This window comes from Prunus mume, linkage group LG7, assembly GCF_029339155.1.
Source record: "Prunus mume cultivar Tortuosa linkage group LG7, ASM2933915v1, whole genome shotgun sequence".
Lineage (NCBI taxonomy): Eukaryota > Viridiplantae > Streptophyta > Magnoliopsida > Rosales > Rosaceae > Prunus > Prunus mume.
Window position 1 is genome coordinate 9,900,715 of NC_142704.1, and position 24,515 is coordinate 9,925,229.

The 24,515-nt window shown below is 36.2% G+C and overlaps 3 protein-coding genes and 1 pseudogene across 7 annotated transcripts; 2 read left to right on the plus strand and 2 right to left on the minus strand.

Moving 5' to 3' along the window:
- Nucleotides 1-4,043: 4,043 nt before the first annotated feature.
- Nucleotides 4,044-5,057, minus strand: LOC103338799 (uncharacterized). The gene has a single exon (XM_008242056.2). It carries the CDS (start codon nt 4,847-4,849, stop codon nt 4,364-4,366), a length of 486 nt encoding a protein of 161 aa, XP_008240278.2. The 5' UTR covers nt 4,850-5,057; the 3' UTR covers nt 4,044-4,363.
- A 7,583-nt stretch (nt 5,058-12,640) lies between these two features.
- Nucleotides 12,641-14,120, plus strand: LOC103338798 (uncharacterized; annotated as a pseudogene).
- Nucleotides 14,121-15,990: 1,870 nt separating this feature from the next.
- On the minus strand, nt 15,991-20,764 carry LOC103338797 (DNAse I-like superfamily protein). 4 transcript variants are annotated; one of them, XM_089041524.1, is made up of 14 exons: nt 20,184-20,761; nt 19,771-19,934; nt 19,564-19,629; nt 19,417-19,469; nt 18,981-19,062; nt 18,581-18,627; nt 18,393-18,480; nt 18,137-18,229; nt 17,990-18,022; nt 17,800-17,897; nt 17,485-17,623; nt 17,074-17,159; nt 16,872-16,956; nt 15,991-16,433 (listed from the first exon to the last, which is right to left on the minus strand). In XM_089041524.1, exons 1-14 carry the CDS (start codon nt 20,473-20,475, stop codon nt 16,380-16,382), a joined length of 1,380 nt encoding a protein of 459 aa, XP_088897650.1. In that variant the 5' UTR covers nt 20,476-20,761; the 3' UTR covers nt 15,991-16,379. The 4 variants fall into 4 exon arrangements, with proteins under 4 accessions (XP_088897650.1, XP_008240276.2, XP_088897653.1 ...); XM_008242054.3 differs by having other exon boundaries at nt 17,485-17,617; nt 20,184-20,753; XM_089041525.1 differs by lacking the exon at nt 15,991-16,433 and having other exon boundaries at nt 16,468-16,956; nt 17,485-17,617; nt 20,184-20,764.
- A 254-nt stretch (nt 20,765-21,018) lies between these two features.
- LOC103338796 (lysM domain-containing GPI-anchored protein 1-like) lies at nt 21,019-23,231 on the plus strand. 2 transcript variants are annotated; one of them, XM_008242052.2, is made up of 5 exons: nt 21,019-21,875; nt 22,073-22,187; nt 22,301-22,462; nt 22,568-22,599; nt 22,725-23,231. In XM_008242052.2, exons 1-5 carry the CDS (start codon nt 21,212-21,214, stop codon nt 22,946-22,948), a joined length of 1,197 nt encoding a protein of 398 aa, XP_008240274.2. In that variant the 5' UTR covers nt 21,019-21,211; the 3' UTR covers nt 22,949-23,231. The 2 variants fall into 2 exon arrangements, with proteins under 2 accessions (XP_008240274.2, XP_008240275.2); XM_008242053.2 differs by having other exon boundaries at nt 21,020-21,875; nt 22,728-23,231.
- Nucleotides 23,232-24,515: the final 1,284 nt, after the last annotated feature.

Below are 24,515 nucleotides of genomic sequence, written 5' to 3' on the forward strand. Positions count from 1 at the left end.
CTTATTCTCTGATCCAACTTGTCTCAGCCCTCTTCCCTTCTCCAACACCGACGCGGTTGAGGCACGGCCCCATTTTGATTATCTTTTAATACTGAAATCAATTATGTATCAATAAATATTTTTACAATTGAAACCCAATTTTACTCTTCCAAATAATCTTTGGATGAAAAAAAAAATAAGTCCTTCTGCCACGCCGCATTCACCCAGTAGCAGTTGATTTAGTATTTGGGTTTGTTATTTTCTTCATTAGGTCATCTCCAGTCATATGGTTAAATGTAGTCAAAGGATAAATATTTATCCCTCTAAAATATTAATTTTTTAAAGAATAGTGCATGACTAAATTTTTCCATCTCCAACCATGCATGACTATATTTTAGGGCCCTTCATATTTTATTATTTTGAGAAAAATGGTACATCACTCATATATTTCACAACTATGTATTGTTTAGTTTAATTAAACTACAATTTCGAGATAGTAGTTTTTAATTTATATATATTTTTTAAAACAAAATGAATTTAAAATATTTAAAAATATTTTAAATAAATAATAACTTTTCAATCAATGGTTCTGACCTCCAACGAATTTTAAAATATTTTAAAAGGTTATTAAAAATAAAATTAAAAACCTAACGGCTAGCTACGTCATCGATGATGTCAATACGCCTTTAATATTGGCTGTTGGATTTGCAGTTGCGTGAACTAACAGCTAGCTAAACCCTAAACCCTAAAGATTTTTTGAATTTTGAAACAGCCAATGTTAACGGAGGTGTAGAGTTTTGGTAAATAGAGATGTTGTTGTGGTGGTGGTTCTTGTGAAAAGGCGTAAAATCGTGGTTGTATGATTTTGCTACATCCGAGGCATGGTTATGTATCGTTTGGGGTTGGGGCAGGCTTGGGTGGCTGGGTTGGTGGTTGGTCGCAGGGAGGTGGTGTCTAGTTGGGGTTGGGGTTGGGGTTGGGTGGGGTGCGGACTGTTGGTAGGCATCGGGGTTGGGAGGAGGAATGGAGAAAGATGTTTTCTTTTTATTTTAAAATTATTTTTCTTAATTTAATAATTTGTGGACCGAATTGCCCTTTTACAATTAACGGAAGTTAAAAAAGTTTGACAGAAATTAATATTTGTCTTTGAATTGCTTCAAATTGAAACTATATGTACTAGATTAACTAAATTGAAACGACAAAGACCATAAGATCTCTCTCCCTCACTCAATTCCTTGTATTGTGGAAGACGGGGGAATTTGTTTTACAGCTATACTTGTAAGAAATCTATGTGTGTGTGTATATATATATATATATATAGCTTGAAAGGGAAGCAGAATCTAATCAGTTTCTGCCTAAAGGCTAAAAGCTCAAAAGTGGGCTAATCTCACACGAAAGAAACGAATATTTTGTAAAATGAAATGTATTCGCACATCCAAGAAATGGAATATATTGACTCATGCAGCGTTGCTTGCCTTTGTTTTAACTTAGGATATGTGCCAAGGCAGTTTTTCTAAGTACCTGCTCCATATGCTTCAAGTCTTTTCATGTATTTGTCTTAGAACAAACACTTGATTGGCATCTTCTGACGTTTGATTCTTACGCCCAAATAAACCTTAAAAAAAAACATGCCATCTTTTGTTGAAGAATATAAGTCATCAGATATTTGACTAAATAAAATATAACTTCATTCAAAAAATAAAATATAACTTATAATGAATGGTTCTACGGTCAATATCATCAAGACATTTTGTGATAAAACCTCATACTTATTGAACTTTGTAGATTGTTAAGTTGGAGAGAATATCAGTATTGCTAATAATGAGTTGGAGAGAATATCGACCTCTTATGAAACTTATGGTGTATTTACTAATTAGGAATTGAAATTCTCATCGGGAATTGAATTCTACATACGGAGGATTCTCTCGTTTATTTGACATCAAAGAATTGAAAAGTAAGTGAGGCCCACACAAAATTAGGAATTCAATTTTTGGGTGGGAGGCGGTATTCTAATTCCGGGAGAGCTAACCCATTAGAAATTCATATTTTTTTACCCATTATATCCTCACACAGTTTTCAAATTTTCAAATTTGTCATCTACTTTAACCCAACAACGAGGACATTTTAGTAATTAGTACTACTCATACCCCAATTCCATATTATTTAGTAAACAACTTCAATAGAAATCTGGAATCTAAGGGCTCGTCTGGTAACGTTTTTGGAGAATGTTTTCTTAAAATATTTTCAGAGAATGAAAACAAGAAAACGAATTTGCATTATCATGAAATGAAAATGCGTCTGGTAGATTAATTAGAAAACATTTTCAGAAAACAAAAATAATGAAAACTTGTCTGGTAGTACAATTTGAAATAATAATATGTGAGTTATTTTTATGAAAACGTTTCCTATGAGAATGAAAACAACTTTTTTCTGTTTTATACAAGTACACATGAACTTGTTTTCATTTTATGAAAACATTCCCAGTGTTTTCTATTTTTGGGCCACCGAACGTATTTTTGCCTCATGTATGTTCTCTGAAAATGAAAACAACCCCTTAAAACGTTACCAAACGGGACTTAATTCTCCTGAATCCAACTCCCCCTCAATTCAATTCCTCAAAATTCAATTACGAATTAGTAAACATGCCATTATTGTTTTGATAACTTCAATTACAACTTGAGTCCTCTCGTTTATTAGGCTATTGAATACTCAAGTTAATATCCAAGACTTGCATTATCTAGTGCAAATGCTTGCTTTCACTTTATCAAAAGTTGGTATAAAATGGAGACTAATTTAATCAATGGTCACCGTTTACTTTAAGAAATATTTAGTCATATATCTATTTTTAGCACTAAAACTATAAATAAACTATACACAATTTAATTTCTATAAACAAACCAAAAATAAAAAATAAAAAAAATCCTAGCTGGCCCTATTGAATTTAATTTTGATTATTAAATTACTTTGATCCCCTATTGAGTGTTTTGGGCTTTTTTATGAGGTTTTGAGGTTGAGTTTGTTTTAAGAAATTAATGACAGTTTTGTAATTTAAAAGAAGTTAAAAGCTTTTTGTTATGTTGTAAATGAGTTTTGGGTGTATTTTCAAAGTCCATTTCATATATAAGATATTTTTATAATTTGAACTCTTATATTTGGTATAATAGTAAATATTCCTTATTTTAATTATTAAAAGGGAGTTTCACTAAAACACCCAAAATGGGGATTGAAATTATAAAAAAACCCAAGCACTATTTAAACATATAAACACACCCAAAACCCATCATTACACACACTCAAAACTCATTTATAAACACACCCAAAAAGTTGACTTTGAGGTTGATTTAGGGTGTGTTTATATGTTTAAATAGTGCTTGAGTTTTTTTTATAAATACATGTCTAGAATTGGGTTTATTTATAAATTTGTATTATTAAAACTGGTCTTGTGAGCGAAGTAGCTTACGTAAACACCTCTCTCATCTTCTTAACGTGAGAGACATAAAGAAATAAAAAAGGATATACACCTAGTTGTACTTACAGGTGAGTTTCTCTCCTATGCAAGATGGACGCATTCCACATCGCATCATGCTCCGCAACTAAATTAATCAGCCATGACATCTAAGATGTCTTGCGATTCATCATGGCAGATTATTTATTTTTCGTGTGTCTGTTTCCTATGATTCTGGTTCCTTGCTCCCTCATAATCGGAGAAGATTTAATTACGAACTGTCTAATAAGAAAACATGCCCTGCCAAGCATATGATTTATTTATTTATTTATATATTTCTTATGATTCTATTTAAGCCCAAATAAGATTTGAAAAGCCGTGCTTAATTTGGTTGAGGAATGGCTCTTGGCATTTTCAAAGTGGTTTTGGAGAAACAAGACAGGCTCTGGGTCTTGTTCCTCCTCACCCACATTCATTCCCTTCCCTGCTGACTAATTAATAATTAATAATTATCATTATCAAAATATTAAGATAATAATTCCATAATTGCTAAATAAAACCAGCAACACACAACACAAAGACATGAAGAGAAAAAGAAAAAAAGAAAAAAAAAAAGACATGAAGAACAAATTACTTAATTGATTAACTGTACCAACCAACCAGCAAACAAAACAAAAGGCTGAAATTAGAAAAAAGTAATTAAAAGGACAACAAAATTAAGGATACTTGACGAACAAAGGACAACCGTTGCTTCGTCATTAATCCCCAACAAAAATTAATTTTATAAAAAAAAATAAAAAAAAAAAACCTTTAGCAGCTTCAATTCGGTTCAGCCGGCCGGAGTTCCCCATGTCCGGGCCAGGCATGCCCTGATGATCGCAAGTCAGAAGAGAGCCAGCCATCTCCAGATATATTATATATATATATATATATTGTCATTCAAGTCTCCTCCGTGATGTCGTCTGGTGCCTCATTCAAGTCTAGAACTCCATTCTCGTCATCTCCTTCGTCCTTATTATCATCTGGTGCCACCACTGCTTCTGCCTCTGCTGCCTCTTGATCATCATGAGCATCATGATCTGCGGCGTCGTCAACCTCCACAGCCAGCAGCGGCTCCGTAGACTCCAAGGCAGCTCTCCAGCCGCTCTGTATCGGATGATCTCCTCCTCCTCCTTCGGTAGTATTCGCAGCAGCTTTCTCAAAATACTTGACAGCCGCCTGCATCCTCCTCACTATAGCAAAAAACTCCTCCACCTCCTCCTCCGTCGCCACGTCAGCAGCACCCTCCTTCTCCTCCTCCTCCTTCTTATTATTATTATTATTATTATTATTCACATGACGCTGCGGGTGGTGCTGCTGCAGCTTCTTAGGCCTCCTCCCTCCGCCTTCATCATCTTTCTCGGTGACCCTTTTTCTTCTCTCCATTAATTACTACCGTACCCACCTAATATTCTATCTTTAAGCCTCAAACCATTGTATATTTTCTATCTTTCCTGAAGGCGGTTAAACAAAAAGAAAAGATGATTTGCGAGTTTTGGGTTGCTTTCGTTGCCGCAATTTAAAAGAAAGAGTGAAGCAACAGCCTCTCTGTGCGTGTCTCAATATTCTCTCCCTGGTGGTTGTGGTGCTTCTGCCGATCATGATGGCGACTTCTTTATTTCTCGCAGTCCATCCCTTTTTTCAGCCGTTGGATGAGATCCACCCAATGACGTCACTCCACTACGTATGACTGACAACGCCACACATACCATCCCACCCGCGCGTCGGAAACTCTTTCTTTTGCTGTGCTGTATTTTGTGTGGTGGGGTAGTGGGACATCAGGCGCGTGGGGTTTGGGTATGGGTGGGTGGACGGACAACGCAAGCAACTTTGGTCCCTTCCGCGATGATTCCAGTGGACCGAAAAAGGACGACTCACTCACTGCGCTTGAGGTCAACATTTTTTAATCCTTTTGAAAATCAAATCAAACCAAAGGTGTGGCTTTCGATTCGACCAAAAAAAAATAATACGGTGTGGCTTTGGAGTATAATAATAGGGTGTACCTCAGTACGTACCACGTGATTGCTTGATGTAACCCACCCAACCACTGTATTACTTTAGATTGATGCATGTGACCTTTACCCTCGTGTGGGCCCATTTAATCTGATTATTGTGGGGGGTGGGGTAGCCAAGCTAACTTAAGTGTGATTTGTTCGTCTAACCAGACCATTCACATCACAATTCAGTGGATAAATGAAAACTAATCACAATTAGCAGTTTATATTATCACTAACATTCTCAACACTTAGACACGTATTCTATAAGTATAACCATAGTTTTACAAATACAAAGCAAAACGTTAACTATGGTTATGTTTACGAACACGTGTCAAGTATGGAGAATGATGATAAGGGTAAAGACTTTTATGCAAACAGAAATAACACTTTTTGTTATGGCCCTAGCGAATAAGCGAATGACACAAGTAAAAGTTTTTCATATGTCATTGTATTATTGGTTAGGAACATTTGGTGGACTCAGAAATTTTTCAACAAAGGTGCAATTTTGAGAGGCTAAAAGCTTTTATAAAAATTGACAACCAAATATCCTTATAATTTAAACAATGCCAATTTCATTTGTTTGCCGAAAACGAAACTGGTGCGACAATTGATGAAGAAGAAAAAAAAAGCGCAGCGTGTTTCATCTTTTTTGTTTTCTAGATTAACCATGAATTACATTCGAACGTACCTTGGAAGCTTGATCGATACAATATTTTCTTCCTTAACACAAGACTTGATCTATGAATCAATTTTTTATAAAAGACTTGGAGTTCTCTGCAAAAAGAAAACAACAATAATTGTTTTGATATTGGCCAAGGACTGAATTTAAAAAAAAAAAAAACTTATCATTAAAAAGAAAAAAAGGGAAGGAACCAGACCTAAAATTGCTGAAATTCAAATTTTAAAGTGAAAGCAAGGACTCCATCTCCATTGAAATTCATATTAGGATTTGGGATGGGGCATCTTGCATGATTAAAAGTAAATTGAGATGTGCTGCATATTAGTGATATCACCTTGCACGGCTTCTTCAAATTGGATTGGGAGGCTTCCGTTCCGTGTTGGCAGTTTTCAGTTTTTTTTTTTTGTTTGGCCCAAGGCGTCATTTTGGCTACGACTTAAAAAGAAGAAGGCGTTAAGTGCAACCCAACAGCGCAAAAACACAGCTAACGAAATAAGAATATTGTTCATGCATTTGCTCAAGTAATTGGTGGGCACCATAGCATAGAGGCAACTCCGGTGCCTCCAAAACTTTTTTCGATAAGGGGAGGTGCAACTACACCTCCTTACACCTCTATGGATCTGTCACTGATTGAGAATATCAAAACAATACTATTCTTGTTACAATAAAGTTTTTTTTGGATAATTAAAGTACGCATTGAGTTAAAGTATTAATGGGCAATGATTTCCTCACTCCTATTGTATCCACTTACACTCCTTTTTTATATTGTATCCACTTACACTCCTTTTTTAGTTATAAAAAAGGAGTGTAAGTGGATACAATAGGAGAAAAAAGAGTGGGGAAATCACCACTCTTAAAAATATGTCCTAATGGGATATGCATGGTGGGTACTTTTTAAGGGAGTTTCACTAAAACACCCAAAATGGAAGTTGAAATTATAAAAAAACCCAACACCCAAAACACTTTATAAACACACCCAAAACTCATCATTACACACACTCAAAACCCATTTATAAACACACCCAAAAAGTTGACTTTGGGGTTGATTTTGGGTGTGTTTCTATGTTTAAATAGTGCTTGGGTTTTTTTTATAAATACATGTCTAGGATTGGGTTTATTTATAAATTTGTATACTTTTTATTCCTTATGATGACGTCCCAATATAAGCTTTTTTGAAAATTAAGTAATTTTTGGGGTTTAAATCATGACTTTTGCAGAGTAAATTAAGAGTGGTGATTTCCCCACTCCTTTTTCTCCTATTTTATCCATTTACACTCCTTTTTAGTTATAAAAAGGAGTGTATGTGATAAAAAAGGAGTGGAGAAATCATTGCCCTAAATTAATCATACTATATTTATATATATTTATACAAGTGATATTGGGAGAGAGAATTTAAGATATGTTGAAAATGACAGGGTGTAAATAAGATGTAAAGTTACAAATTCATTATGAGTTTGTGATTTAGAATTTGAATGAATTGGGAACAAGAACGAAACATACGGCTCAAAACGAAAATTCTGGTGAAATTGTGGTCACCTTTAGTAGTAGTGGGGATGGGATGGCTAAATATCAAAGGAAACAATACGGCCAGACCAACCTGCATATTAAGCGTACAACAGAACAGTACGAATGGAGGTGTTAAGTTTTCAAATTGAGTGGGGCCCAGTAAATAGAGCTTCGGTTTGACTGGACTGGAGAGGCCTGCCTGTCTCAAACCTTGATAATAGATTGACATGATCCAGGAGGAGGAGCCAATGGAAAAAAGCTTCGTTCATGTGTCGTTGTTGTGACTTTGTGACCACCGGTATTCTCTCCTCTCCTCTGTCTGTTTGCTACATTTTACCCACTTTCAGTCCACCTGCAACTCTACTGTAAATTTAAAAACACACACGTCTAACTTTACCCTCTTCTCTTTTCTTTTTGCTTCTCTCTCTCTCTCTCTCTCTCTCTCTCTCTCTCTCTCTCTCTCTCTCATACTATTCATGTATACAGAATAAAAACCAAGGAACAGCATATCATTCATTCACGTGTATAGAAGTTTACGAATCTGTGTTTACCGACATACAAGTCACTTATTTATTGCAAAATGATCTTCGACCATCAACTTACTCGAATCGAATGGTATCTCATCTTATGAAGTGAGAGCTCATTGTGTGAGATTGACCTAATTATAATCAATCAATCAACAACACTTGTATAAATCTATGTGTAAAACTCAATTTCAAACTTAAACAACCAATATGATATAAGAGATCATAATATTCCTATGTTTTAACATCGTTGCCATCAGACTTCATATTTTATTTATAATTTATTCCAAGCAATTTTATTAACTGCCATAATTGTAATTAAAACTCCCTATTAATAGCATATCAATCACCCCATTTCTTTTGGTTGCCATTCCCTCTAACATACTACATAAAATATGTAAATTACATATCCAATACATATGAAAAATATAAATATAAATATATACGTATACAAATATAGGTGTATTAATTACCACAGAAATTTTAAAAAACTGGGTCAGTTATGTTGTAATTGAAATTTTCGTACATTTTTCATAAATTAAAAATAAATATACAATAATTTATAGAAAATAGGTATGTTGTATAATTGAAATTTATGCACATGTTTTATAATTTAAAAATAGGTACATTATTTAGAAGAAAAAAATAAGTTCATTATACTAGGTAAATTGTTTTATTAGTATACATTATTAGAGGAAAAAAAGGGGGTACATTATTTAGAGAAAAAAAAAGGTTTATTTTAAAAAAATTCATAAAACAAAAAATACATAGATTATCAAATTATTTTTCACAAAACAAGTAATAGATACATTATTTAGAGCAAATATATACAAAATTTAGCAAAAAAATAGGTTCATTATACTAGGTAAATTGTTTTACTAGGTACATTATTAGAGGAAAAAAAATAGGTATATTATTTGGAGAGAAAAAATAGGTTCATTTAAAAAAAAATTATTTTCATAAACAAACAATAAAAAGATGATCAAATTATTTTTCATACAACAAGTAATAGGTCATTCATCTAGAGAAAAAAGGTACATATTTAGAGAAAAAAATAGATACATTATTCAGAGAAAAAATAGGTTCATTAAAAAAAATATTTTTCAGAAAACAAACAATAAATAGATGATCAAATTATTTTTCAACATAATTAGAATGTACACTATTATTCATAAAACTATAATAAAATAGAGTACTAGTCGTATAATTCATAAAAGGAAAACAACCTAATTTTTTAATTAAATAAACCAAAACGTTAATCACCTATAGATTACTAATATGTTAATGTTGAATTTAATATTTAATTTCAAATAAGTTTCTAAATTAATTCCTACATCCATTACAACAATTTGAAGATCTTTCCAAATTTAACGTGTGTCATTAGTTACACCCTCCATAACACATTAACTTATAAATAGGGGTAGTTTTGGTATCTGAAAAATACAGTAAATCAAATTTTAAGTTATATTAGGTAACTTACTTAGTTGGATCCTAGTCATCGGATATTATTTGAAAAAATTGGCTATTTTCAATAGAAAAATAAAGAGAAGGGTTGTAGGTAATTTAAAATAAATTTTATGGGTCTTAGCTCAATTTTCTATATATATATATAAAAAAGCCAATGTTACATTAAATAGCAAGCATGTACAAATAAATAATAGGGTTTCAAAGTCTTGACTATGATTACTAACTAAATACTTTATAAACAACTTAGTCAAATGGCTTGTTGGAGGAGGCAAATTGGCAACATTTTATTTAGAATTAGCCTAGACTTTTGGTGTGTTCTTAAGTGATTTTGAGTTCAAGTCATCATGATACCCGTGTGTGTGACTTTTCACTATCCCTTTTCTAATGGAGGGTGGTGGCTAGTATCCTAATATATATTCAATTCAAATCAACTCTACCCCCTCAGTCTTTTCCTTTACTTTATCGAAAGTTTGAGTTAGACTAGACTAGTCCTTCATGTTTTCTAAAATGAGAAAACTTAACATCAATCTTAAGCCAAGACGTTTTCTATTTCCTCTATTAAAAATACAATATATTTTCGTATTTAACTTGTATACTTAATTGACCATTTCTTTCTATAGTAGAAGATACCGAAACAAATTTGAAGATAGTGCTTGCTTTGCTGGGTAAACCCCAGTTTCTTCTTCTTTTCGTTAATAGTCCTCATAGGATTAATTTTGCTTGGTTTCACCTCAAGAGAATTCCTTTTTTCAGTTAGGGCCTTTCCTATTGAGAATTCGTACTTTTTAAATTTAACGACATCATGTCTCTTCTAACCGTTTGTTAGGTAGGTTCTAATAAAACCCATTCCTTTTGCTTTTTTCAAAATGTCCCAACCTTTAAATTGAAGGAAAAAACCCAAGAAGGGCCAGCTGTAATATATATATATATTTTTAATTTGAATGATGTTCGTTATGATTTTTAGAAAGAAAAAAAAAAAAAAAAACTGATGACATTATTGTACTTTTGAAATATTTTGGCCCTATTTATAAGTTTACATGTGAAAAGCCGGTATATTTTCTAAAGAGACGCAATCGGGTGGGCCAGTACAAAAACTTGCGAAATAACGCGGAAACTCTTCGGAAAAGCGAAGCGACAGTGAAAGCTGCCTGCCTGCTGCCTACCTGCCTGCCTATGCTTTCAATTTCAAAACAAACCAAGAGAAAGAGAGTTGGCTGTTTTTTGAATTTTCCTCATTAACTATTTTTACTTGGTATTGTCATCTTCTTCATCAGTTCATCTATCTTCATTCAGTATGCATGGACCACCTTCCAGCTTCTAAAGGATGACAACCCAACCCTGATAATATTATTCTGCTGGGGATGGGGAAGGGAAATAACCCAACCCTGGAAACATAGAATTGGGCCTGGGTTGGGTTCAGCTTGGCCCACCAATGTATCAACAATTCCTATACTGTTTGTTTGCACAATCACTTGGGCCGCATTTCTCAATCTCAAAATGACTCTCGCCCGCCACTGATGTTTGGGAGTTGGGCCTCCACAAGCTGGGTCAGGGTAAGCTCGTATTTGATTTCTATGGCTTTGTTTGGTTGGTGACCCAACCCTACACTAAACCCAATATGGATAACATGCAAGTTACAACAGCCTGCTCTTCCATAGTTGGGACTTGGACGGGATTAGCTCAGCTTTTTAACGTTAATTTGATATTAAAAAAATAAGCCCTGACATAATAAATACTAGCATTAATTTAATGTTGTTCTTCCTTAAAATGCGGACCCTTTCTGTTGTTTGGCAGGACGGTTTCAAAACAGGAATTGGTTATATTTGGTTTTACATGTCATACTAGGAGTCTAGGACACATGAATAATTTTGAGCGTTACAATAAGTTTTTTTAATCAGAAAAAATTACATCGGTAAACTATCCTGCAAAGCAAAATCAAATTGAAATTAGCGTGAAAATGACCAAACGACCCTTGTTACTGTTGGGGGGTCCCACTATTGTCTTATTGCAGGAAAAAAGGCTGAATTGTAATTGTAACGCAAAACTGATGCAGCCAAGCTGTTCTCCAATTCGGTCGTCCTGCTGCCCTCTTAAATGGCTATTCGGAAAAAATACCATTTTAGTCCCTGGAGAAGAGAGAAAAAAGAGGGTGGGGTGTGGGGACTGAGGGGAGAGCAGAGAGACTCAGAAAAAGACTGGGTTTTTCTCGTGTGCGCGTGAGGCCTGAGCCTGAGGGTGAGGAGAGGACACATTCCAGTCTTCTTCAGAGACAATACCAAGAAAGCAGAATCATCACCTTGTGTAAGAATCAAGCTTTCTCATTTGCCTTTTCACTGATTCTATTTATTTGTTTCCCTAGATATTATTTTCCTTTTCTGTATGATTCTTGAGACTTCTTTTGGGAAGTTTTGTGGCCATTGATTCCTAATCTTCAGCTTGTATTAGATTCTGGGCATTTTTTATTATTTGGGTTTCTGATTTTGTTTTATTATTATTTCAGATTCTCTCCTTTTTGCTAAGTTTTCTGTACCGCCAAGCCAAGATAAGGTCTTCTTGAGGAAACAGGGAGGGTGACACAGAGGATTTATGTCGTCTCGATTTCATCTATTGACTGGAGCTCAGAAGAAGCTCTGGACCTCATATCATTGTCTCTCTTGCACACTCGTTTTGCTCTCCACCTTTTGCATGCAATACTGGTCTCACGGTCACACCCTCAAACAGAGTTCACCTCTCTTTTCCATGCCATTAAGATCAAAAAGGTATGTGGGTTTTATTTATTACTGTTTTGAGTGTAATATTATGTGCTATCTTTTTACCTATCGTATCCAATATCTGAACGAACATTGATAGTGTGCTTGTGGAATGTCATAACATGGGTTTTGATGGGTTTAAATTCTTAAATTTGTTGTCAATTTTTTTTTGATCTTTTGTTTTCTTTTACACTTGGTGCAGGAGTTGTTCTGGATTAGAGTGCTTTGGTGATTATTTCAGAAAACAATTTTCCATTTCAATTTTAGGACTCAGGTGTTTCAGGGTTTTGGGTTTTTCTTGAGACTGAGTTTTGATAAAGCATTTGTTTTGTTTTGTTTTTTCTTAGTTTTCCTTTTGCATTGCCTTTGGGCTTTAGGGGTTTTGACTTGAAAAAAATGCCCGGCTTTAAAACTCTAGTCTTGAATCAACATGTGAAGTTGAGCAAATTGAAGACAAAGCAACCAAACAAAGAAGAGAATACAAGTTCCGTGAAGAGAATTCGGATCATATACAATGATCCTGATGCCACCGATTCTTCAAGTGATGATGAGGAATACGATGGTAAGGAGGACCGACTTCTGCATGACAAGCGCTTTGTTTCCGAGATTTTGGTTGTAGATACAAAATATGAACCATCTGCAGATGTTTTATCCCATTGCAAGACCAACGGAGGGAAAATTGGTCTTAGTATGAACTTTTATGACTGTAAGAAAACTAAAAGATCTTCTTCCATGTATAAGGGAGTTCGTCGCAGAAAATGGGGAAAATATGCGGCTGAGATTCGAGATCCAATTCAACGGTGTCGAACATGGCTTGGAACTTTTGCTACTGCAGAGGAGGCTGCCGCTGCGTATCAGAAAAAGAAGCTCGAATTTGATAGCATACAATCACTGGGAAAGACTCAGAGGGACTATCAAAACTTGCAGTTATCAGATAAGGATAAGGGTGCTTTTGAGAGTTTTCAATTAACTGAGAGGACCAAGCATGAGTTTCAAGGCATTCCTTTATCAGAGGAGAGTCAGGATTCATTGGGTGATGCTGATATTGAAACTTCCTCGGCAGAAGAAACCAAACGTGTGTTTTGTCATCCGTCACCATCATCCGTGCTTGAAATATCTGGTACAGCTTCACTCGATATTGGACTCAAACAGGTGAAAGAAGAATCTAGCGTGGAAGTGTTTGGGGGAGACGGCAGCGTGCAACCATTTTTTGAAGAAGATCTATCCATTTTAAAGTTTCCTGAAGAGGCAATGTTGCCATTAGATAACGAACAGTTGGATTTGGGATGTGGTGAAAATTACGTGTTTTCCAGTTTGGATCAGTTCTTTGATGGTATGAGTGATATAGCCGATACTGGTTTGAGTGACATAGTTGATTATCCTGCGTTCAATGATGGAAATGGTAAGGCTATCTGTCTTCCCACTCTCGACTCTGATTTTGGTCTGCAGGATTTTGCTTGGATTGATCAAAACCTGAACATGGCATGCCCATGAAGTTTTGTAGTTAGGAATTACCAGTAGTTATATGTCTAGGACATGCTCACAATAAAAAGCTCGGGAAATGTTTGAGCAGTCTTGAGGTTTTTTGTAATGAGAGAGTTCTTGGGTTTTCATTGTGCTTTTTGCGGCCGTCCAAGATTTTGCAACTCTCAGACTGGTATGTGTTATAAGTTATTATGTATTGGACCTTGTTTATGTCGCCAGTTGATACAGTAGAAGTGCCTTTCTGCTCTATTGAGAATCTGAGCTTTCTGAAGAGAAAGTCTTTGGAGTTTAAATTTGTTCTCATCCCTAGTATATACTATACTTCTAGGAAGAGCTTGGAAGATGGCATCTTACATTATTTCTCTCTTTCTATCTATTCTCTTCCTTGGTAATTTTTCTTATGATTTACTAAATTTTGAATTCAGCCACAATGGTAATGGTTGCCTCTGAAACATGTGGATGTTGTTAGGTAAAGCAGTTTATATAGATAGGCCCTTAGGGCAAATAAATTATTAGATCGAGTTCATAGGAGGATAATCGATTTAGCAGTCAATAGAATCTCCTTTTTTGCTTCGTTTCATGAACAAAAAGATGCACTGCTAAATTTTATAAGAAAAGAGACAATACTGACATGGCAGCCAATAATTCAAACGGTGACTTTTCTTAAAGCAAGCAATGGGTGGACTTGATATCTAGAAGGTGGGTTGAACTTGAAACATACACTTGTTTCATAATAACGTTTGTTTTTCAATTCAACAATTACTGAAATAGCAATTTACCTAATTTGATAGATTAATTTGTCAGCATTACGAATATGGATGGCCAGCTAGGACCCCACGGAACCACTTTAAAGTCGGCCCGGCACATCATGGTTCGCTAAGGATGTGGATTCGAAAGGGGCCTATCAAGTGAAAATGAGAGCAAACCTAAAGCTAATAAGGCCATCTCCGGTCATAGGGCTAAATGTAGTCCATTGCTAAAAATTTAGCCTTTCAAAATATTAATTTTTTAAAGAATAGTGCAGGGCTAAATTTTTCCATCTCCAACCATGCAGGTTATATTTTAGGATCCTTCATATTTTATTATTTTGAATAAGGGAAGTGGGGAGTGCTTTAATGTTTGGTGGTTAAAAAACACATGGTGGGGCTTACTATGAATTTGGCCTAGGCCAAAGTGAGCTACATTTGACCTGGTTGGAGGCTAAAGGCCAAATGTGGCCCTCCAAATTTGGTCAAAATTTTATTTAGCATGGTGAGATGAGTTCTGCATTATTTTAGGGCTACATTTGGGATATAACCCATGGCTGGAGATGGCCTAAGAGCATCTCCAAGGAAGATGTCAAATACCAAACATCAAATTTAAATTTGATGGCTGATGTGACAATTTGACATATTGTAAAACTCTTCATCTAACCAAGATGTCAAATATACATTTGATTTTATTATTTTTAAAGGTAGGTGGGCTCGATATTTAAGTGTAAAATATTAAATAGAGTTAAGAACTATACATGGAAGAGGAGAGAAGAGAGTGGGCTCAACATTAAAATAAAAAAATAAAATAAAAAGACATCTCAACATCTTGGCGTCAATTTTGACAGCAAAAGTGAAGGATGTCAATCCAACTAGGATTTGGCATCACGGTTGGAAGGCTTAAAATGTCTTTTTCTTGGGTTAAAACTTGCCACGTTGGAATTAGCATTTCGGTTGGAGATGCTCTAAGACTACTTCAATTAGCCGCCTGGCCTTGCCATATGGTCAGCCTTAAATGACACGCGTCCTCAGACTCAAATCAAGCCACTGTTTTTGTTTCTTCCTATGAGGTGATTCTTGTCTCTCCTTTTATATCTTCACTGTCTTTGGGTTCAGAGTTCGCGGGTCGTATTGAGGAAATTATTGAATTTAAACATTTTAATCGATCGGATCGGATGACTATTAAGAACCCCTTGTCACGAAACATCAAGCAGGTAATGACTTTTCCTTCATCCCATTGTGGCCTCTACCCTTGTCTTACATCATATATTATTCCAAGTTTCCAACCAGTGTGATACTGAGAGGATGGAAAATTGTAATCTGAAACCTACCTCTCTCTCTCTCTCTCTCTCTCTCTCTCTCACATAGACTTTTCTTCTTTGAAACTGATTGGGCTTTTTTATTAAAGTTGGTGGGTGCAAGATTATCAGTTTTGTCACCTATCTCAACTCAATAAATCAGGGTTACTACAACTTACAAGTCAGCACACGACGGAAATGCCCATGATTTACATTTTGAGCGATCATCAAATTAGTATTTGGGTCCCCAATAAAACTTGGAGCACCCTAAATGGCCAAAAGGCCCCATACATATTCAATTCCTCAACAAATACAGCCATCCATGAAAATCCCAAGATAGCCGGATTAGAATTAATAATGGTAGGAGCGAGCTTAAGGCCACCTCCTCTCCTCTGGTCTGGTCAGGTCTGGTCCAACCATGGCTTGAATTTAGAAATGGTAGTAGTCAGGTCCTACTGCTATCATTTACGAAAAGCCAGTTCACATACAAGAGCAAGATGATCGCTACCCCATTTCTGCAAACCAAAATTTCAGTCTTGAGAGAGAAATAAACAAAGAATGGAATCTTGAGAATAAAACACTCTACAACATTGACGAGCTCATACTATATAAGCATATAATTTCAGAAAACGCAGGGCAAATACTTCCACTTTTCTTGGGATTAGTTCAAGAAAGAATTTTACCAACACCTTACCACCTTATCACACTTCAAGTTTTTAGGCCAATTTTCTGGGAGTAATTCACTTTTTATCCCTTCAATTAGTTCACTTTTCTACTGTCTTTAACAAAGTGAAGAAGTTCACGATACTATAACTCAAGAACTATAACACAGTTCAGAATAATCTACCCATTTTCATCCAAACCATATACTAATTTCAGCATTAAGTTTAATTCTCCTATAATTTACAGGCTGTAGTACTGATAAAGCAAAAGTAATTGGAGATAGAAAGTACTTTGCTAGGTAGTCCTCCATTTCTTCTTAAAATGTTTATTGGTAAGGTTTCAAGAACTCTGACAGGAACAAGTTCCTCTGTATGCCTGTCACACAATGATATCAGCAATCAAAATTATTTAAGTGCAAACAGTGAAGCTGTGCCTTTTACAGACCAATGGAATACTAAATAAGCCACCAACCAAAAAGAAAAAAAGACATACCAAATATAATCAACAGTTCCCATGAACTTGGAGTGGTACGATGTTGCCAAGGGTTCTCCACACTCATCTCTGGTTCTACAACTACCCTGCGGAGAAGCCCAAAAAAAAAACATATATTTGTATTAATAATTAATAAAAAGGTTGGTAAATTTCTAATAAAACAACTCCCACTCTAAGTTGTACATTTTCTGGATCCTCCAAAGGGACAATTACATGTGTCATGCCTAATTGAATATGATAAAAAGTGTTTGGCCGAGGGGACTCTCATATCTGACTACATCTGTCTGCGGTATCAGATATGAGACCTACGGCACACTATCCATATCAAGTGCTTCGAAATATTGTTTAAAGAAGTTGATTGGAACTTTGAAAATATGAGTTGGAAAATTGAAGAGAAGAGTGAAGACTTACAGGTACTCCAAGATATGCACTGCAAAGCTTTAAATGGTGCTGAAGACGAGTGTCTCCTTCAATGCCTGTTGCAAGCCTTACTTCTTCCTCATTCCATATATATTGCAATGGCCTTGAAACATATTTCCTAATACTGCATCTCCAATACAGAATGCAGTTAAGATTTTTCTTTTCCCTTCTAAAATCAGATTTCTCACTGCAGTGTATACTATATATATATATATATATATATATATATATAGAGAGAGAGAGAGAGAGAGAGAGAGAGAGAGAGAGAGAGAGAGAGAGTTCTTATATAAATTTTTTCAAAAGTACCTGCTTGCTTTCTCATTCTGAGATCTGAAGGATCTGTTCTCTGATCCAGAGTCAACCTGTCCGGAAATATGTCTGCGGTTATGTAGTCGGATGTCCAACTGCAACAAAATACAGCAAGAACTGCATAATCTAAAATGAAACACAGCAGAAATAAAAGAAAGGGGGCCAGGAGAAGCTAAAATGGACTCACCTCAGATGAAGCCAGGAACTGGTACATAGGACTCTGACAATTTGACAAAAGGAGAAATCAGGTATTAAGGGACAATGAGAAAATTAGTACATGGATCATGTGAATCAAATCTGCTCAATATATAATATCATCATAGCAAGAACTCACCTGTGGGATACTATTTAGATCTCCGGAAATTATAACAGGGATACTGCCCCACTCTTGTGATAGCTCATGAGCTTTTTCAAGAAACAGACGGACCTACGCCATTGTTTATTACAAGTTATGTCAATGCATAACCACAGTGACAACAATGAACACAAAGCTCTAACAGAGAGCAATATTTGACAAGTTTTCATTGATAGCGATTGATGACATGCTGCAAGAATCTCACACATTTCTGAAAAATCACAGTAGAGAATACCTGCCCTAGCTTGATGTCTCCACGATTTGGATTGAATAGTACGTGCGTATTGCCAATCACTACGCTTCTGTTTTGGGTGCATGGACTCCTGTATGTATGTACATCAGTGAGTGAATTGACCTACCATTATCTGAAGTTAAATCACATTCTACACAAATGATATGCAAACACAATAAACTAGAACTTACACTGAGGTTTGGGGAGTTATCTCCGACTCTAATTGATTTTGTTTACTCTGCGTATACGGAAAACAAGAAACATTAAGGTATAAACTGTTTATGCGTACCTAACCAACAAGAGTTCAAATTGGAAAAAAAACGCCTTCCACATCAAAGAAACACAAATAAAACAGAAGGGGTTCCTCAACATCAGCAGCGGCTAATTTTTTAACCAGGGATGTCACCATAAGTCACATATGTTAAAAGATCACACCATAAGTCACATACTTCAACACAATGTGCTACATGAAAGCATGACACAGAAGTGAATCAATATGCCACACATCAATGTGCATTTCAACTTATGGGTTAGCACCTCCTAGAAGAAAGGGAAAGTATGTCATATTGCACTAAATACTGCTCCACTTACCTTTAAAACACAAAGTTGGGCAACATTGTTTCGAAGGCCAAAACTTTGGAACTCTATATTTTCTTGATGCAAAAGGCTAAACCTGCGTTCAGAATTTGATTTGGCTAAAAGCTGAATATAGAAGGTAAATAAATTGATCATACATAAGAGTGATACTAATTGTGAGAACATGCTCAACCCCATATCTGAATACACTAACAGTATGCATTTAATATATGAAAATTAGATAGAGTACCTAATCCATTTACAGTTAACCTCAAGAAACTATAAACAAGTAATATGTTTCTATAATGGAATATCAAAGGAAAACCTATCTAACCATTTATAAAGAAGTAAAGGAAAATTTACTATTAATATGAAAAAAGATTGGGTAGGATCTACTCCGTCATTCAAACTTAGAAATCAAATTAATTTTCACTTTGAAAAGGGCAATTACATTTCTTTTTTCCAAAATATAGCGCATCCATCACTTGCTTCACCTGTGCGTGCCTGGGATATTTTGTTATCAGTAATATATGTCGATAAGAAGGTACTTGATAAGTGATTACACACTTAGAATTTAGAAATGAGCATTTAAAGCCACCTTGTAAACACCTTCGAACCCATCCTTCTGGAAAAGATGAGCTAAATCATCAAAACGATCAACCTCCTACAGCCACACGAGTGAATAATAAGAAAGAAATACCATTCTAGACCGTTTGCAATTGGGGTTAAGTAAAAAGTAAGTCAATTTCACACTCTACTCATACACATATCATATTATCTACAAGCCTGATGGTTTGAAATTCACCTGTAAACACATAATGCTAGCATTATAGCGATTGATCTCCTTCCGTATAAGCTTCTTGCGGCGGCCCCACTCCAAGAATCTGGGTGGGACTTTATAGTACAAATCTGGGTGCTTGGATGCATTTTCAACACCCAGAATGTTATAAGAAACAACCACAAAATTATCTGCAGAACGAAAAAGATACAAATTTAGCAGATGATCATCACGGAACTAAGCTTAAAGACGTCAGGAACATTCCATGGCCTAAAACTCAAGAGCCTCGTTTGCCTGAGCATACTAAATAGCTAATTGCAGTCTTTCACATAGCAAAGACACAATCCTAAGAAAAAGTCTGTGCTTGAAGAAATTCATCGAAGTTCAAATTGGACAGTTGAAGGCTGCTAAACACAGTAATTGATAGTTTGATATTTCACCTTTATAGGTAGAAGTAGAAGAGTTGCAGGGAGAGAAAGCCCACTGCCGGGAGCTCTCTCTCTCATCTCGACTCTGTTGCGGCTTCCTATGCCTCCGAGACAAGGGAGAAAGGGCTTGGAACCTAGTTGACAACGACGGGCCGGGTTCTCGGGTTAGGGTTTCTGTTTCGAACTCAACTCTTCCGCGCCTAATTTTGTGAGGCTGCTGTTCTACTTCTGTGTTTACTGAATATCGTTTACGTTTCGGAGGCCGCACATCGCCATTTCCCTCCATTCTGCCCAACTGTTTCATTAGCGGTGGCGCGTGAGAGGATCGCGCTCAATATCGGTACGCGCTTCCTTGGCGGAGAATGGCGGTTGCTCCGAGCATCGTTAACGGCGTCATGAGGACAGGGATGAATTAGAGACGGTCCAATGAAGTTATAAGCTTCTTAGCCCATACACATATAATATGGCCCAACCCAATAAAATGTTCAAGATCCCAGCCCAATTATTATTATTATTTTTTTCAAAAAGAAAGAATATATGCCCAATCTTTTGCAATATTGGGGGTGGAAAGAGTCCTACGCATGAACTCGGGTCGGGTGTAAGGGTATCGCTTGTACTTGAAAAAAAAAACTGAGCACACCACCAATGGGCAATAAAGAATTCAATTCAAGTTTCAACGGCTATGGAAGAATTGATTATTGCTTAGCTACTCATGGAAACACCCAAGGGCCAAAGACTGGTCGGTATGATGTGACAATGTCCACGGCCTATACCATCCTATAGCATAGCAGTACATAAATGTGTATATTTATAGCTAAAGAAATTTAGAATCAAAATGGTTGCCACACCACACCAACCCATCTAAGTCTCATAAATTATGATGTATACACCCAACAACTTCAGTCAAAATTAAACCATTAGAAAAACAAAAATCTGGACAAAAGATCCGTTGGAAAAACAAAAATTTGGACAAAAGATAGGATCTTTGCTAATGTTTTCGAAACCCACAAGTAAAAGCTAGCAACTTTGCAATTTACAAGATGATGAGATCAAACCAGCTTGAGCAACTTCTTGTTTTCATCTTCATTCTTTCCCCAACACTGCTAGTACTAGTAACACATGCCAAGTCCACAATAGAAGCATGCTCCTCTTCAGACTCCTGCACCTCTCTTCTCTCCTACATTGTCCCTTGGGACTCAAAATTCTCTGAGATTGCTTATCGCTTCCAAGTCAATGTCTTTGATGTCTTGGCTGCAAACTCCATTAAATTGACCATTCCATCACCAGGCAACCAAATTCTGCAGGCAAAATCTCTGCTCAAAATTCCCAATTCATGTGCTTGCGTGGATGGGATCAGACGGTCTATAATAGCCTACACTGTGAAGGCAGCTGACAGCTTGGATCTGATATCACAAGGGTATGGGGGGCTTGTTAGTGCAGAACAAATTAGGACCATGAATAGGATTGGTCCAGAGAATCCACTGACGAGCGGGCAGAGCATTATGATACAGTTGCCATGTACGTGCTTTAACAATACTAACAATGGGGTTGCCTCTGTGTACATGTCATATGTGGTGCAGAGTGGGGAGAGCTTGAGCAGCATTGGACGGGAATTTGGAGCAACTTTGATGGAGTTGGCGAGCATCAATGGCCTCGATCAACCGCGGGTAGATCCCGGAGACATATTGGCTATTCCATTTTCAGGTTAATTAGTATGGCTTTTTGGTTGTTAAGATTTATGTAGCAGAAAGGTAGGTTGTTGTTTGTAACATGCCATATCATTATCTACTCACTGGTCAACATGTTATCAACTGCATGTGTTTGGTAAAGTAAGTGTGGAATTTTAGTACAAATATGAAGTAAATTCATTTTAATTAATTTTAGTCTCAGCGTTTGTGCAGCATGTTCATCAGCAAATCTGAACTGGTACAATGAGAGCTTAATAGTTCCAAATGGTTCAACCGCCTTAACTGCCAACGACTGCATAACGTGCTTTTGCAGACCAAGCAGTCTCAAGTAAGCAAGCAAGCAAAAAAGTGCTTTTAGATTTTAGTACTGCAATTACCATGTTTTCATGTTTGCAAACTTTACATATATAAACCTGAGAAGATACTGAATGAAATGATCAGGTTGCATTGTTCTCCATCTGGCATTGTCGCCTCATGCTCTCATCTGCAGTGCAAAGAATCTGATCTTTTCATTGGCGATGTGTCTATCCAACAAAATGCTATTGGTTGTAATGTCAGCACATGTCTGTATCGAGGCCACAATGGCCGCAAGATTTTCAGGAGGTAGATAGTAAGACACAGGATTTTTATCCACAAATTCATGGAGTAAATTTCTAAATTTCTATTCAGAAAGAATCACAAAATGCTTTTATATTCTTTTCATTGCAGTTTGGAAAATTCTACTCATGCCAACTGCTCAGGTAATAATCCCCTTACTCTGGTAGCTACCAATATATGTATTTAGAATTCTAAACTTATTCAGTGACGAAAAAAAAAAGACTCCTCCGTTCTTTCTTTACTTCATTTTGTTTTTGTTTTTGTGCAGCAGATGGAGAAGATTACAGCGCAGGGTCACCAGAGCAATCTCCAAATCCTATAGTTCCATGTATATCACTATCTCCATCACCGTTGCCATCTTCTCATCCACCAATGGGAGTAAGTGCTTATGGTCCTACCAGCACACACAACCCAAACATTCCTAATTACAGCACATTGCTTACTCATGCTCCATCCTACAGTTTGTTGGTCGTTCTCTTTTTCTTCTTGTAATCAAAATAATGCCAATTCTTGTAAAGGCTCACAGCCATGAAATCTCAGAATCTTTTAATTCATATTTTGCATTTAGAGGCTCAACCACGGCAATGATGCAGACAGAATGTCACAACCAGCAATGTGTGTAATGTTTTAGGCTTTCCATTTGTATCCTTTTAACTTGTGATATATTAGTGGTTAAGATCATTCATTCATACACTTGAGGTTTTAGGTTCGATTCTTCTACTCTCAATGTCGATTATATAAAAAATTTGTAATATATTAGTGTCCAATAATATAATTATGGGTCTTATTTCTTTCATACCCGCAAATTTACTGCACTCGCCCTAATGGGCGTGGGTTCACCTGAGCTAGCCCACTAAGGAGCCTTTACATATAATATTCACACCAGCCCAATTCAAACTCAAGGAATTGTGTTTGATCAGAACCCGACTAAACCAAATTGTTTGGCAAAGTCTAAATGATTCCAGCAATCCATGAGAGAGAGAGAGAGAGAGAGAGTACACAAATCTCCACCATGAATGTATATATGTGGAGTTCCGTTACTGGTTATTTTATGGCCCCAAGCCAAAAATCAAACGTGGCACCTATCTCTGCTTGGCTTCAGTTGCACTAGATGTTCACATAAGGGGAATGCTAGCAGTCTCAAAATCATAACCCAAAATTTTGATTTATGCGCCGTCCCACTTAGAGCATACACGTGTCAAAACCTAACTTGATCTTACCATTCCATCATCAGTTTGCTAGCTAGATAGATTTCAAGCTATCATCTTCAAATTGACAATAACATTGTACTATATATTCTTGTTGTTCTTCAACATCATATAAGTCACAGTCCAGTCCATTCCATACATATACGTATGGATGATAAATTTGCAGGTACAGTTTGTTTACTATGTGTCAAACCCAGCACTCTTCTTCCTCATTAGAATACCATCTTTTATAATAATTAAAGAGTACTCTGTGTGAAAAACTTCCTCATTAGAATACCATCTTTTATAATAAAGAGTACTCTCTGTGAAAAACCAGGATGCTCTCTCTCTCTCTCTCTCTCTCTCTCTGTGTGCGTGGCATGTGCAGGTTTATGGTTTTATACAAGTTTGGCAGCATTCTAATATTGGCCTGACCCCAAGCACAAGCTTATCTTGATTGGCAAGTTTTCAGCCTAATGTCGGCTTAACTTTTAATCTGTTTGTTTACCAAGTCATCACACACAAGACACAAGTTTAGCCAAGTATGTGAAAATGTACTATAGTTCCTTTCTATTTTTGGATCAGCAAAGTCAAACAAGTTGGTGCTAACGACGATTGTGAGCAGTGACATATAAGCAGATAAGGCAATGATGAAATGAAATCAGTGGGTGTGAATCAATTACCATTAAACAGCTGGATGATTGGGCTCCAATTATGTTTTTTTTATTACAATTTTTTTTTCTAACTGAGACTCAGATTCGTTTACAAGTTACAACAGAAGTAACGACCTGCACAGTGACAGTAGAATTGAGAGGTGGAGGAGAGTGGTTTTAGGTGAGAGTGAGAGATGGGAACCACAACAAGAGAGTTGA